The sequence below is a fragment of the Pleuronectes platessa genome, chromosome 22, assembly GCF_947347685.1.
Source record: "Pleuronectes platessa chromosome 22, fPlePla1.1, whole genome shotgun sequence".
Classification (NCBI taxonomy): Eukaryota; Metazoa; Chordata; class Actinopteri; order Pleuronectiformes; family Pleuronectidae; genus Pleuronectes; species Pleuronectes platessa.
This window is the reverse complement of record NC_070647.1, coordinates 12,470,176-12,486,928: the sequence shown is the minus strand read 5'-3', so window position 1 is coordinate 12,486,928 and position 16,753 is coordinate 12,470,176. Positions and strand designations below refer to the sequence as shown.

General features: G+C 42.0%; 1 protein-coding gene across 2 annotated transcripts in view; it reads left to right on the top strand.

Annotated features, from left to right (window-relative positions):
* The window catches only part of LOC128428497 (ELKS/Rab6-interacting/CAST family member 1), a 115,558-nt gene that overhangs the window by 38,729 nt on the left and 60,076 nt on the right, over positions 1-16,753 (top strand). For both annotated transcript variants that reach the window (XR_008333799.1, XM_053414692.1), the window contains exons 12-15: positions 1,536-1,673; positions 3,447-3,587; positions 5,561-5,701; positions 7,792-7,985. Coding sequence is in view for 1 of the 2 variants with exons in the window: in XM_053414692.1 (XP_053270667.1) it covers positions 1,536-1,673; positions 3,447-3,587; positions 5,561-5,701; positions 7,792-7,985 (614 nt within the window). In the remaining variant the exon portion in view is untranslated. The remainder of the gene's footprint in view (positions 1-1,535; positions 1,674-3,446; positions 3,588-5,560; positions 5,702-7,791; positions 7,986-16,753) is intronic.

The following is a 16,753-nucleotide window of genomic DNA, read 5'->3' as shown; positions in this document are numbered from 1 at the left end:
ATTATCACACATGATTTTTGGGACTGAAATAGGACCAGACAGACAATGTGAGTGTGTGTGTGTCTGTGCCGGCGTGAGTGTGTGCACCAGCCATCCAGCGGTTGTCAGTTCCAGGAAGTGCAGACACGATCAAAGCTTCTCACTGGCTTGTGTGTGCGTGCATGTGTGCGTGTGCATGTGTGTGTTTGTGTATGTATGTGTGTGTTTGTGTGTGTGTGTGTGTGTAGAGGAGAAGGTGTCAGTCAAGCTGTCAGGTCAATAGATTAATGAGGTGCTCGAAATGTTTTACCGTATGAGCACACAGAAACACACACTCCGTGGTACTGTAAATGTGTGCGTCTCTCCTGCAGTGGAGTCAAAGGTTGCATACCAATCTGACTTTCTTTTCTGTGACAGCTTGTCAATCGCTTGTCTTCCTCTCTCGTTGGCAAAAGAACAGCGGGATAGAAAAAGGTTAGAGAGGGAGAGGGAGAGGCAGAGAGACATTTTTCGCAGTTTTACCACCCAACTTCCTTCATGATAACACATTACATAAGCATTCCACTTCTCTTTCTCTACCGAATTTATTATTTCTGGTACTTTTGTTCCAACCATCTTTTAATGAAGACCACAAAGTTGACATAACACCTTATCTTTGTCTGTGATCTCTCTTGTTCCCTCTCACACACATACACGCATGCACACACGCACACATGCACACACACTCGGAGCGAGTCCTTGAGGTATTTCTGCGGGTTTCTGTGTTTTAACTGAAAATTAATCTGCTACCAAATCGCTGCGAGAGGAAGCTGGAGGAGGAATGGGGAGCAGGGGGGAAGAGGTGGAAGTATAGAGTGTGTATTTGGAGTAGAGGGGTTAAAGGTAGCAACGCTTAGGGAGAAAGTTTATATTTGACAGCACAGCACCTCTCAGGCTTTTTCTTGTCTTGAAAATCTCCAGATAGAATCACATTAGAGCCCTTTTACATGAATCTGTTGCTTGTGTTCAGGACAGTGCAGATTCTGTGTTTGTTTTTTGAACAGAGGAGTAATTTGCCATAGAATCAGTTTAAAAGAGGATGTATTGGAAATTCAGACCACAGTGTTGATAGAACTTATATGTTTTATTATTATCTTTAAATACAATGTCCTGTTGTTTGTGTGTACAGTTATTAACTGTCAGATACACTCTCTTACAGTCCTTTAAGTCATCATATGGAAGATTATTGCTTTTGGACTAACCGCTAATTTTATATACGTAGCTAGAATGGCACTCAGTAGAATGCATACCTCTGCCAAGGCGCACATTTCCCCTTATGGACCCATTTCTATTGACAGATTCAGATTTTAATTAGGATCTGCACCAAATTGCACACACTCCTAAATATTAGTCCCCTAAACGTGCCGGGTTGTTTTCATCAAGCTCCATGAAATATGATATGAAAAACTAAAGGAAAATGTTGATAAATACTCGCAATGTTAAGAAAGTGAAAAATAATTATTAATCTATAACAAACAACTCTGTTGATGAGTATTTGTCTCCTTTTGTCTGTGCAGATAGAAAACCTCCTGGATCAGCTGAGGGATAAAGAGAAACAGCTGGCCGGCCTCAAAGACAGAGTCAAGTCTTTACAGACGGACACATCCAACACCGACACAGCACTGGGAACACTGGAGGAGGCTCTGGCTGAGAAGGTACACACACACACACACACATGTTGCTGGTCAACCTCAGGTCAACTCCCGAGCAATTTTAATACATCAATAAAACCACTGTGAGCAAACCTGTCCACCTCCCACACAATGTTCAAATGACTCTGGATGAATGGAAATGAACCAATAATCACATCGGCGGTTTCCATTCACTGCCTATATTTAAAAAAGGTCTCAAACAGCCCATGCCATTTATCATTGTTTAGGCCTAAGCATTCAGGTGCCACAGTCATGAAACAGTCACCTTAACATGGGAATTGAACCAGCAACCGCCTGTGTTTAATGATTCTTCTGGCTGCTCCACGTGAGGATTCTTGACCCCGTTTCTGGGAAACCAGCGTTTACACCAGCAGAAGTGTTAAATGAGGATATATATTTTTCTCTTCAGCTCGATTATGTTACCAGCTTCATCTCCTACATCGCACTTGCACACACACAGGAAACCGGGCTATTAATTGTCCGGTGACTAATATTCAGGGTGTCCGCTAGATGTGTGAGTGTTGGCAGGAGGACGCGGCCGACAGCTCCCCTCTCACTCAAAGGACTTTTACAAGCTTTTCTTTCCCTCCTTGATTTTCATTGTTCTGGTGCTTGTGGACATATCTCCTTCTTGTCCATTTGTCTTACCTCTCCATCCTTCTCATACTAATTGTTCTCCTTTGTGATGTATAATGTAAATACATGTTTTTAGAATTTTTTTGTTCAAATTCTGACCAGTTTTCACTCGACCTCAAAGATTAATCGATTTGATTTCACTGGTCAAAAGTCATGGTGACCTCATGTGAGTCTGGAAAATAAATGCATGTACACTGAAATAGCACTGAGTGGTGGGGATATACACCCTCAGGGCAGTAATTCCACTTATCCCGTGTCATGCTTCAATTTTATGCTCAACACTCAACACCCTGTTTGTGTTTCATGCTATTTAAGTTCATTGTTATATATTATCATTGCATACAGTATAAATAATCTGTATTCCATTAAATATGAGTGTTCTCTAAAATATGAACATTATGATTGATACGTTGTTTTAAACCGGAACAAATGAAATCTAATTAGAATTTGCTTGATGTATTTCAAGTCCAGCTTATACCGTAGGTCACACACACACACACACACACACACACACAAACACACACACACACACACACATAATTCTGTGAGAACTGACAATGACGTAACGCTCCCTCGCCACTGACACTTAATCTTATCACAATCTACACGTCTCACCTAAATTCTTGCATAAACCATAAAACCTAATTAAATGTCATCACGGCCTAAAAATGTCCACAAGAGTCAAATCCATCCTCACAAAGATAGAAGTTCACACAGAGCAGCCTGTGCACTCTCTGGGTTTGTCTTTGGGTGAACTTTTGTACTTCTCCTTGAACCGGCCGCTGTGTGTTTCTATAGCTGGGGAGCGTCTATAGTGTTTTAGTGGTTGTGATTTTTACATCTCGTGCCAGGATGTATTACGTGTCTAAAATCACTGTTGGCTGTTAGATCCTGTCAAAGCCGCCATGTTCATAAAGTTTAATGTGACTGTTATTGGTATAGAAACTCGATATTGAGCGACTGTGAGGGACTGTTGGAGTGGAAGAGGTGATTTTTAATTCTCTGTCCGATTCTCTCTTTCCATCGTGCCTTCTAATTTACCCTTTTCTCTCCCCTTCTTTCCTCTTTTGACTCTTTCTCTCTCCTGTCCTTTTAACTCTCATCCCTCCTTCATCCTCTCCTCTTCCTCGCTGAGTTCAGGAGCGAATCATCGAGCGCTTGAAGGAGCAGCGGGAGAGGGAGGAGAGAGAAAAGGGAGATGAGATGGAGTCCAGCAAGAAGGAGCTGAAGGAGTTGAGGGAGAAGGTTTCCCAGCTGCAGGCTGACCTGGCTGACCGTGAGGTAGAAGACACACTCACACACACACACACACACAACACGTCTATAGAGAAAAAACACACACGCCACTTCTCTGTGTCTCTGTAGAACAGACCTTGAATCCTCCCAGGGTCCTCGTGCTGAAGGACAACAACGATAAAACAGTCACGTCTCCTTGACAACAATATGCAAAACCCCACAACCAATTGAAACAGTGATGGGAGCTGAACTGTTCTTGTTGTGACCCACATGATTCATCCAAAACAACGGAGCAGAGGATGACAAAGCATTTTTAGAGGCTGTGTTCTCTCTTTTCACTGTGCAGTGGTAGGACTGCATAATTAACCACTGCAGGAAAAACAACATTTAGCAAAACTGGATTTTATCTGAAATTTATTTTAGCCCTGTTTCTCTCAGGAGACATGAGCAGGTGCAAGCCCAGTGTTAAGAAATAGAAACAGAGCCACTTGTCAAACAGGTAAGAAATCTCTTAACGACCTTAGTTTACCTACATCTCTATAACCTGAACTGGAAGTCCATCTGACCAATCAGAAGGCCTGTTCCTTGTTCTTGTTAACACGTGCTCCCTTTCATCAAATCGGTTCCAATTCACTTTTTACGTGTTGTTTAGTGTCAAGTGGAGATATAATAAGTCCCTTTACTGACAAACGCAGACACACACACCAGATTGTGGTTTGCTTGGAATTTTCTTTCCGAACCCGACCGAGCCAGAGAGGAAATTAGCCACGCCCAACCGCAGCCCGGCAGGTATTCTGTTCTTTGTGTCCGAACCTCAACCGAGCCTGGTGTTTTCCCCAATTACAGGCATGTGCGGCATCAAAAATGTCCAGTAGATAGCCCAGCCAACCCGACCGAACCCGAGCCTAACCAGAGGATAATTTCTGGCCCCACTCACCAGGTCCCGACGGGCTCGGGTCGGGTATCCACACGCTAATACAGTCGCATGCTTCAGGAAAACTATCTTCAGATGTGTAGAGACCTAAAAATTACATTATATCACATAACTTGTGTTTTCAGGTACATTTTGTGTTATGAGAAGGAACAGTTTGAAAGATACAATTTCTTCAATCACTGTCATGCTGAGAATGAGTTGAGAAGTTGAATAGCACTGTTGTTACTGTAGCAATATATGTAGCTATAGACGGGGGAAGGTGGTCCCCACAGAAGCTCCAGGCTCCCTATTTTCAGTCTTTATGCTAAGCTAAGCCATCACCTGATGGCTGCAGCTTCTTAAAATGCTAGTACTGGAAAAAAAGATTTTTGCTTTGTCATTATTGGGTCATAAAACCTGTTTCCCTGCCAGTATTTAAGTTCAAAAATACATGTTGAGACTTCGGCAGAAAACAAGCATTCCTCTCCGCGCTGCTAAACACAGATGTGGGGTTTTGTCTGACAACTGCAATATATATGGCTACCTAAATATAATCAGAGTTAGCAGCGAGGTCCCTCTGACCAAAGCCCAGTCAAACATGATGATCCCTAGTCTGGAGTTGGTATTGTCAGTCAAGGGTAAAATTACATGTCTGAGCGGCGGCCCTTCTGGTCCTGCTGGTTTCTGATTCACTGCCCCTACCAAAAGAGGGAAAGACCAGAAAAGAAAGGGAGTGAGAGACTTCACGGATGGAGGGATTGAGCTGGAAGAGTGAGAGAGGAGACCGGTCATGGGAAAATGTATTTGAGAACAAGGTACAGAGACAGTATCTTGACTGTGTGGGGAGAACTTCACGGATAACTCCAGTTTCTTAACACTTTGATTTAGTCTTTATCATAGTGGATGTGATTTTTATGATAACAGTAAAAAAAAGCTTCAGCTTACAGGTACATTTCTTACATTTTAAACATAAGCACAAGAAAATTAGAAAGAAATAAGACCCAAGCTGGTATAATCCACCATTAGTGCCAACACTGCTGCAGCCCCTATTGTTCAGTAGTAAGAGGTTTGCGGTGTTCACTCCATTACTCCTCTCCCTTTTCAGACATCTGTGTTGGACCTGAAGGAGAAGGCGTCCTCTTTGGCTTCCTCCACCCTGAAGAAGGACAGCAGGCTGAAGAGTTTGGAGATCAGTCTGGAGCAGAAGAAAGAGGAGTGTGTCAAACTAGAGAACCATCTGAAAAAGGTTAGAGAAGACCTTAACTCAAGGGAAATAACTGGTTAATCATGTTATTATAAAAACATCCGAAAACATGATGCATTCACAGAGGTCATTAGAGATTTTTAGCACATGTTTTAGGCAAAAACATATTGACTGAATTGCCGAAAACGATGCTCAACGATGGCCATGATGGTTCAATTAAACATCGCTCATCATGCAAAACTCTGTGGTGAAGAAAGCGCTGTGAAGACTGAAACACAACTGAATCGAAATGGACAGTTTTACACTTAAGAACCTCTAATCTCACTTTTCTTTCCCCCCTAAGTTGTTTTCCCGTAACTTTTTTCCAAGCACAGCAGTCGTCTACTTCTCACTGCTGTGCGTGCATGTGTGTGCATGAGTGCATTTGTGTCAGTGCGTCTCTGTGTGTTTGTGTGTGTGTTTTCATATCACATATTCTCTCCCACACAGCAGCCCATAAAATGGTGTGTGTGATGGCTTGCTGACAGCGTTACAGTCATTTTCACAGAGTAGAGAAGACAGCACCACCACCACACCCTGAATTTGTATGTAGGGCCGTATGTGTGTGGTGTGCTTGTATGCGTGTGTGTGTGTGTGTGTGTGTGTGTGTGTGTGTGGTGTGTGCGTGCATGCATGCATGTGTGTGGTGTGTGTGTGTGTGTTACAGAGAGAGAGTGTGTATGAAGGCGTCAGTGAATTTCTGCTGTTTCTCTCATTTCATCCAAGTTGATTTCTTAGTCTCTTTCTGTTGCCGTGGATGGGAAAAGAAGACGGGGGACTTGTGCCTGTGTGTGCAAACTGATTGACATTGTGTATGTGACATTGTCTGTGATGTTCCTTTTTTCCCTTTTCTTATTTATCTTTCGCTCCTTCTCTGTTCTCCTCCACCTAGATCTCCTTACAGTATCGTCAGACACCCAAACATTTCCTCTCCACAAAAAGACCTGTAAAAACTGTTGTGCACTTCCAAAACTAATAGGGTTTATTCATTGCAGGACCAAGACATGTGCACACACACACACACACAGAAAGTCAATCTGTCCCAAGAGCAACATTTGCTTCTGGGAAACACACTCACAGCTGTTCTAACCTCTAAGCCGGTTATAACTCGTTTTTGTTTTATTTAATTTCTTTCTTTTTCTTCTTAAGAAACCAATTATGTTTAATTTTTGTTTACTCCTGTTTTAGTCTTTATACAAATCAACATCGTGGGAGTTTGCATGGTATGTTCATTCGTCAGTAAGCCAACATAACATACTTTTAACTGAATAAACACATTTATAACTCAATACACCAGTCCAGACCTTTTGACTGTGTACCATCAAAACTATTTACATCCCTTTTTTTAGTGCTAATTGTCATATGTTACAATGCTCACACACTCTACTACATACTAAGAAGGTGAACATACTAAATTGTAACTGCTCAACATGCCCCCTAGCTTCTTTACTTGCTAGCAAGCTCAAATTGTCGCTGTGAGCATGCTGATTAGCTTTTAGCCCAAAGGTCCATCGTCAGTAGCCTCCAGCCTCACAACCGCGGCTGCAGACTCTGCCGTGTTGTTTACTCGTTTTTACTGGGAAATGTGCTCTTTGGTGTGCTTCACTATAATTTTATTCCTTCACCTATTAACATTTTAAATCAAAACAAATTAATACATGTATTTTTAATTAGAAACAAAGGAGCCCTAAATGTGTACATAGTCCTTGAAATTCCTGCATGCTTCATAAATACTCTTTGTTTGTATTAGCCGGGCTTGTTATTAAACGCCTTAATTTAATTTAACTGCTTGAACTACCCTTTTAATGTAAAGCACATTGAGCTGCATTTTATCCATTAAAAAGTGCTATTAAATAGAGTTTATTATTTTATAACTGTTGAGTCCACATTTTGTTAAAACTGGTTTGTGACTATAAACGGATTCTTCAGCAAAGTCACATGTCACTTTCATCAAATCCTCCACATCTGTAACACACATTCATATGGGCTCATTCTTCTTCAGGGGGAACTTATTGCCTTCATCAAGTTGTCGGTCACCTCGTTTTGAGAGCTAACACACTCGGTTTATTTTTAATATTTAATTTCTTTTCCAGGCACAGAACTCAGCGACGGAGTCAAAGGGTAGCACTGAACTCTCTGAGCGCATCTCCTGCCTGGAGCAGGAAGTGACCCGGCACAAAGAGGATGCCGGGAAGGCCCAGACCGAGGTGGAGCGGCTGCTGGAGATCCTCAGGGAGATGGAGAATGAAAAGAATGACAAGGAGAAAAAGATCCACGAACTGGAGAGGTGAGGATGAATTGAAAAGGAGGGGGATGGAGAATTCGAAGAGAAAAATCCTAAAAAAACTGAATTTCAATGTTCCTGCACTCTACATCCTCTATTAACCAAATTCAATACAGACAAACCAAGGCTGTCTTCACTTATTAAATTAGTTATTAATGCCAGAAAAGGCTCTGCTCTGTTGTCCATTTTCCATTCAATTTCAGGCAACATACTGTTTGGTAATCCTTCCTAAATTACTAATCCTTTAGTTTTCTCTTGTTCTCACCCTTTTCTCTCCCTTGTTTCTTCCCCTTACTCCTTCATTTCCCACTTAATTTATTCTGTCATCACTCATCTCTTATTATGTTCCTTATTTTACCTTATTCATGTGTGTGCGCGCATAAATGAATGTATGCATACATGTGATTGTACATCTGCGTGAGTGGGTTTTTGTTTGTTTGTTTGTTTGTTGTGTGTGCGTGTGTGTGTGTGTTTTTTCGTGTGTGCGTGCCCATCCCACCTCAGAAATCCCTCTGCTTCTCATCTGTGGCGTTCTCAGCAGTCGCGAAAACAGGCCCCCGCCTCCGCTGCGTCTGAACAGCCTAAGGGGGGGCTGGTGTGGGACTACCTGGGCACGTGAGTGGCTGGCGGCCCTGTCAGTCAGATAGACTGATGCACGGCACAACTCACTTTGCTTGTCAGGGGGCGGGATATGAAAGCACTATGATAACAAGCACTCCCATGTGGAAAAGCTTCTGTAATGAAACACTTCAACCTTCAAAAGTCAATTGTGGTGAACTGTTTTGTTCAAAGTACCTCAAGTTTCCAGCAGCACAGGAAAATTAGAATCAAGATTAGAATATTGTCTGACAGCCTCTAACTGGTATAGTCACATTGTAACTATTCATCAACTCAGATGTTAATAATAAAATCATCACTGTTGTAAAAAAGTATTCTGCAAAGTAGAAATCCTTTTAGAGTTGGAATGATGAGTCATGTCAACTGCTGACGGAAATTAAAAAAGTTATGAAAATAAATGCTAAAATTTGCCACTTTGAATTTTTGTAATTTGTATAAAAGAAGCAATTGAACGTCACCTTGAGCTCTGGGAAATTAAAAATGTTCCACTATTTTCAGAATTCTGTAGATTTAATTAAACTCAGGCCTTTTATAATTACTGTGAAGTCAGTTTTTGAAAATCTGGCGTGCAAATAATATTTCAGTGACGAACGAGAGGCCCTGACGCAGAGGTGTGGACAGGGCGTCAATCAGCACACCGAGAGATAATCAAAATAATTGTTAGTTGCCACCCTAAAACCCTTTTTTTTCCTTCAAATTTTTGACCTTTCAAGAGATTTCTGCTTTTCCACATGGGACCAAGCTGAGTATGTTCACTAATAATCACCATCAAAGAGTTGCAGCATTGGACCAGTATTCACTCAGCCTCCATTGTGGCTCACTTGGCCTGTCCGACAGATCATTAATCGGCACGAGTTGTACTCTCTCACACGTCTGTGCCATCAGCAGAAGTTTTTGTCATCTGTTGTAGCTGCAGAGTGACGAGCCAAACTGCTGTGAAAAGTTTGTCAGACGAGGGCGAGGTTTGGCACCAGAGTCTTTGCTGTGCGGCCCCGAAACTCTTTGAGCCTCTGCTCCTGTCAATGATGCAACTCTTTCATTTAGTGGCTCTTGTTTTCACGCTTCACTTTTGTTTTACTTTCAGCTGCAGATGCTTGACTCACAGAGTTTAACACGCTCTTTTTCTTTCATTAGGAGTCTGGACAATTAATTCACTGTATTTGTATTTATTTTTTTCATATTAACAGCAATGATATGTTTGTTTCTAACTAATTTTCTACTTTCTGTCTGATTTTGGGTCAACCTGTCCGTCTTTTGCTCTGTACGTCTGCTGACGGTCACTAAATCTCACTAATTAGCTCGTCTTAATCTCTGTTCTCTGTCAGTTTCTATCAGATTATGTGTCTGCCTGCATGTCTGCCTGCGCTCACCTGTCTCCTTGAATATCTGTTTTACTCTGTCTGTCTGTGTGTCCTTTCATGAGTCAACTTCTCAAACTAGTTTTTCAAATCGTGGCCAAGAGTTCAACAACAACGTTATTAGGCAGTTTGAAGTTTACTCCGAGGTTAAGTTTGGTTGTGTTCTGGTAAACTTTGAGGGTTAGATGTGTGAGAGTGTTCTTTGAATATAAAGAAGAACTGGTCTGTCATTCTGTCTGTTTGTATCATGGATTTCTGAACTCTCACATGCCGTCTGCCTGCTCCATCTCTCTTTCTGTCTCTTTAATCTTCCTTGGACATGATCTCTTCTCCCACTCTGAAGTCCTCACCCCCACCTCACCCGCTTTGCTTCTTGCTCTCCGTCTGTGTGTTTATTCGTTTGACGGAAAGACTAATGGTTCTTAATGGTTTTTGGGGGGGAGATTCAGTATTTCCTCACTGTGTCTCCGTCTGGACAGAAGCAATAGACTATTAATAATTCAGCACCTGCTGACTTAAAAGTCATGGATTTAAACTGTAAGTGTGTGTGTGTGTGTGTGTGTGTGTATGTTTAGTCTGTCAGTAGCCACAGATGCAGAGTTACAGCAGTGCGAAGTTTGAGGATCACATTGTAACGTTACCGTTTAAAAGTGTAGGCATTAGAGATCTTAAATTTAGTCTGCACAATATGTTGCGAGACTTGCATCCTATTATAGTTTAATTAATAATAAGTAGACAATTTCCCTTCCATTGAAAGACCAGCACTCACGTTTACTTTGCTGTGAAGTAATTGGTTTGTAGAGCTTATATTAGAACATGCGAAGATAGGTTTGCTTTAGCCGTTGGTTGTATGATGAGGGAAGCTGTACCCCTGGTTAACTCAACACTGTGGTTAAGCATTAAAGGAGCTATATGAAGTATTTGCTATTGCTACAGAACCAACATTAGCATTAGTGGCTGTTGACTTTCCAGTCTAGAGGAAATGTTCAGCATCAAAAGTAATTCCTTTACTTGCCAAGAGCTGTCTTTAATGGTAGACCTCCCCCACACTGTCAAACTGGAAATCAGGTACTAGACCTTCATCAGGCATCATTTAACAAACTGCATCAAAAAATACTGTCAATGTACCCCTGCGCCATTTTAACCTAACTCCTAAGCTACTGGTTGTCCACAGATGTCTTATGCTTGGTGGTGTGGAAACCTTTCAACAAACATAGTGTGTTTTAAATCTTTTTATATAGTCATTAACTAGGCTAAGCATAATACAGACTTTATCCCAGGGCTACATTACCCTGCCGTTAAATTCTTAGACTTAGCCTGGAGCTAGCAGGTATGTCAGAAGAGGATAAATTTGCCCTTAGCCAACTCTTAGCTTGGCACCACGACTAACCCTGGGCTACCAGTGAACACTGGGAACGTTACTAATGAAAAGATCAGATGATGGTAAAATAAGAGTAAAAATAAAGCCTCTGTCGTTCTCCCCTAGTGTAAAAGCAGCTGTAATGGTACCAGGTTATTTATTTCAGTAACTAGGATGGTAATTGGAGCAGACTGGGTGACTTCACACTGAGGGGAAATGGAGCTGAAAATCTGCCCTGATGGCCAAAATAAAGGATTTGGATGGAAGAGTGGAAAACAGAGAGAAAGGGAAAGAAAGAGGGAAAGGAAGGTGGTGGTGGAGGGAGAAAAACAGTGAAATAACGGGTGGAGACGTTGAGAGAGAGAGAGAGAGCGCGAGAGAGAGAGAAAAGAAACGCTGAAGGCAACATAGCGCTGATAGAGAAACAGAAAATGAAACTGACAGAAAAGACTGGCAAGGGAAAAAATGGAGAGAAAATTAGAGAAAGGGGAAAGTGGTTTGGAGATATGTAGAATATAAACTTGAGTAATAGGAAATTAGGGAAGTTTATTGCGTGTTATATTGTTCTGTAATGGACAATTTGTCTCTGGCACGCTGACACCTGTGTGCGTTCCCAGGCATAAGCTCACCCTGGAGTTTGGGCCGTGCCAGTTTCAGGAGGAGTGATTGTGTGGAATACTTTTGGGGCCGACCAAATTAGGAAGTAAATTGTCTTCAAATTTCATATCTTAACGTTTGCATGTCGTGCCCCTTTTTAATATGCCTTTTTCCACCGCTCCACAATCCGCTCACTGTCCAAGTGACCCCAGGAGGAAGCCAGAGAAGTGGTCTGCAGTGTCCAAACTATTGAAGAAGAAATAATTGGTAGTGATCGCAGTCTCAGCGTCTGCTTTGATTGGCTAATTGCTCACTTTCCATGGGTTGTTATTGCATTTTCATGTGTTCCCCTTAGAGTTTAACTTCGGTTTTAAAGTTCAAGTTTTGGCTTAAGTGTTTTTCCCTGGAGATTCAAAAAAAAAAAACCTTTAGAACAGAACACACTGCCGGGAGGCGTTGCTAAGATGCAAATACGTCATACCAATTAGCATGCTAAAGCTAGGTTATTGTTGTTGTCTAGATATGAGAGACAATTCCAGTAGCAGCACACAGAAAATGGCGTATGAGGTAGAAGGTTTTTCATCTCAGGGGTTTCTTGATGGCAAAGACCATGGTCATCCTGAACCGTTTGAACCACCGGCACAGGTGAGCGCGCAGGGAGACAGCGGGTGCTGAAGCAACCATGTCGGAGGAGCGTTCCTGAGCTGTCACAGGCATAGGCGGCCATCTCAGGTAGTAGTTCAAACGGTGTGTGTGTGAGACAGCTGTGTCTGAAGACATGGGGGGGCAGAAGAGGATGGGATACGTCTCTGGATGGTAGAGGATCTGTGGTTGAGGGTTTTCCTCTCAGGATAGATGTGAAAACGAGTGCCGCTCTCCAGCTTCCCTCAGAGGATGTCACCTTTTTTGAATATATATAAATGTCATGATGCAGAGACGTTATGAGCCGTGTTAAACCCATAAATGTAAAAAAAAAAAAATCTATAAGTTTGGTTTCAAATGTGATATTAAAACTAGCATTAATGTGTTTCATCAAAGAATGGTCATATTATCTAGTTGGGCTCAAAAAACACATTGAAGTCTGCGTTATCTCTTTATATGCTCAGAGTTCATGCTTGTAGAGGTCCTATAAGGGCGAGCGGGCGTCTAAGAAATGCCTGCATTTGACTGATCTGTCTCTGTGGCCGTCTACCTGCCTGCCCAGCTGTGCGTTGCCATGTCCCATCTGTCTTTCTGTCTGTCTGTCAGTCTCTGTCCTGTCTCTCATCTCTTTCCTCTTTGAAGGGGTGATCAAGCTGACTAACCTAACGCTCAACTCCTCTCTCCCCTCTCTCACCTTTTCCTGCTCCTTCTCTCTTTCTCCCTCTTTTATCTTTACAATGCAACACTGTCTCCCGCTCTACCCAGTTTTGCCTCAAGGTTGGTACTGCATGCCTATTTTTCTTCCATCCAGCCTCCATCACTGTCTCTCTCATCTCTCTCCTTCATTGTCATACTCCTTGTCCTTGCATCGAGACGCTCTCTCATCTCGCTCACTCCGTCACAAACTCTTTTAATCATTCCCGTCGTGTCTGTCTGTCTTTGAGGGAGACACCTTGACTCTCCCTCTGCTCTTGTTCTCTGACACATTGCTGCTATATTTCAAGAGGAAACATTATTGTCTTGTTCTTTCACCCTTCGTTCATAACTCTCTGCTAGTCTCATCACTACACCACTATTTGAACTTTTAATGCAAGCGCTGGCTTTAATAACTTTAAATTTGAGGCTCCCACAGCAAACAAGCAAAAAAACGTTGCCGCGGCGAGTTGCCATTATTAACTTGGACAGCCGTGAACTTTTGCTCAGAGGTCTTCTTACTTCTTCTGGGTTTCTGTCTTTGCTGCTGCTCTAGAGAAATCACTCCAGATTTTGTTAAGAGGCTGAGATAGCCTGGGATTCGGCTCAAGTTCTGGCGAACCGTTTTTCATCTGTTCCACTCGTAGTTCACTATCTTTCCTGGCCTGTGTCCCCGGGTTTGACTCCCAAAGTTGTCATGACCTCAATTAGACCATTAACTTTTAGTGTGGGGGCTGAGAGGAACAGTCTGACATTTCGGGAAACAAGCATATTAACATTCGTTAGAGAATTTGGAGAAAATATTGACAACACTATCATATCTGTACGATAAGTACGCTCTAGCCAAGGGATAGTTAGCTTAGCATAAAAGAATAATGGAAACAGCCAGCCTTTTTCAGTCCAGGGCTGTAAATATCTCCTTAGCAGCACCTCCAAAACTCATGAATTACATCACATGTCCCATTGTCATCACTGCCAAAAAAAGATGTCAGCTGTGCTAACTGTTTCCCTATATTTTTCAATCTTTTTGCTAAGCTAAGCTAACTGTCTCCAACTATTCCTTTGAGTGTAGCATCATATAGCTTTGGTCCAAGTTTAAAACACATCCATCTTTTTTTACTCCGATAATTCTATCGTCTGTACCAATGTATATAAAAATGGACGATGCGTCTCCAATTCCTTCCACTATCCAGCAATTAAGCCATAATATTGCTGCATAGAAACGCCACCATCTTGTGCCAATGACGCCACATCTTAATATTCAGTCTATGGTCTTTACTCAGAAAGTGACTGTAATGACATTTCAGCATGCAAAACCCCCGACGTCTGAATTCGGTCTTTTCTAACAGACATATTAAAGTCCTATTGAAATATCTCTGACCAACACATCGTGATCAACCACATAATAACCACTTCATCCTTCTGTTTCCTGCATAAAACTGGCGGCCTGAGTGTTTCGTGTGTGATGGTCCCAGCAGTGCCAGCTCTTTCTTTGCTGGTTCTTTCTCTATTTTTTCAAATTCTAGAGCCACTGATCCCCCTGCCGTCTTGTCAGCTTTATCTTCTCTGTTGTTCGGGTGTTTTGTGATTCAACTCTAGAGGGGGATAGACACAAAAGAGAAAAAAAGTTAGCATTGCCTCGCTGGTACATGACAAAAAAACGTATCTTTCTTATTCTATCTTTTTTTTTTCCTCTCTTCCTGTCTTTTTTTTTCCTCTGGCTGTTTTGATCTTGAGCTAAGGAACTCCTCATCCACTGCCAAGTCGGTGACATCAAGGTTTCTGTAGGAATTGCATTGTTTCTTTTGTGTGTGTATGTGAGTGTGATCCCTTTGAGGTCCTGTGCGACTCCGAGCGCTGAGGTTGTGCGCGGATTTGTCAGCTAATGGGTGACAACAAGCAGACACACACGCATGCACACGCACACGCAAGGTATCAGCGACCATGCACGTTTATTTTCTGTATTCCACACACGAACACACTTTTAAGCAAGAGGGTGACAACAGTAGAGAAGACATGAGTACTGAGTTATCTTTTAAGATACCTGCGCACACACACACAGACACACACAGACACACGCAGGGAAAATGAAAAACATTTTCCTTCCCAGTTTTGATTAGTCTAGTATTATTCTGCTTTGTAGTATTGTCATATTAATATTTGCATTTTGTAGCTTCTCCTCATTGTTTGGGATCTTACTGAATACCTAATGAAAAAACAACCTTTTTATTTCCTTGCATGTTTTTTTCAACCTTATTTAAACACAATATGTAGACAAGTAATGAATTAGTGACTTTTTGCTATGGCATAAACTGAACTCAATGCCTATAAAAGATTGTTTTTATACCAAAGAAAGAAACATTTAAATAAACCTTAAAAGGTGGTCGGGCGTTTGGATTCTTTTTTTTTTTATTGGTGAAGCGAGACAAAAACAAGAGAAGAAAGTAATGCAACATTTATACTGCAGAATGTACAGATAAGTGGGACAGAATAACCTTATTGATTTACTGGAAGGGGAGAGAGACATAAAGAGACAGACAGAGAAGGAGGGTAGATGAAAAAATAAGAAAATATATGTTTGTGTGTGATTAATATGTTTTTAAAGATATATTTTGAGCATTTTGCCTTTATTGATAGGACAGTAAGCATCAAATGGAGGGAGAGAGAGCAAAGAAGACATACAGCAAAGGGCCAGGCTGGAACAGAATCTCTGAGAACTCAAGCCTCAACCCCTGCTCTCTCTTATATTATTACTCTTATTGAAACACTTTCAATTCAGTGTATGGTTAGTGAAGTGTGGCTATATCCCTAAAATGTGATTTATGGAGCAGGAGCAATTAAAAAATGACATTTCATTCTGGTTGTTATGGTATTTAATGGGTCACAGGCGGAGAGGAAGTTAATTCCATCCATCAGTGAGGAAAGCACAGGGAGGAGGGAGGTGTTTTTGTATTGTTTTGTTTTATTACACAGTAATACAGGGCTGTCCCCTTCCTGTGCTCACAGAGCGTTTGGATCATAATTCGCCCTCGATGCGTCTTGAGCTCTTTCACACCTGTGCTCAGAGCCGTCCCCTAGCGACCGGTTCTGCCAGGACGCCGATTAATGGCAGGTATACGAGCCAGGCCTATGAGGAGTGTCAGTGTTTCTCTCAGGGACTTTGTTGTCCTCCATGTTAAACAGAGACACTGCCAACATCAACTCCAGCTCCCTCTTCACATGCTTACACTGTTACTCTTATCGAAACACCCTCAGCTCAGTGCGTGCTTCGTTCTCAAGTGTGGAAGTATCCCCTCAATGTGATTTATTTTCATAAGGACAGGAGCAATTGAAAAAAGACATTTCACTCTGTCTGCAGTTTTATCACAGTGTTTTGAAAGGCTAGCTTCGAGTATCCCACATCAGGGCAGCTAGTACACATATCCACACAAAGGCCCCAGCTGCCTTACCTCCTTATTTACCCCACAAATTAACCGGTCCACCCGAGGGATATCCCACTGCCA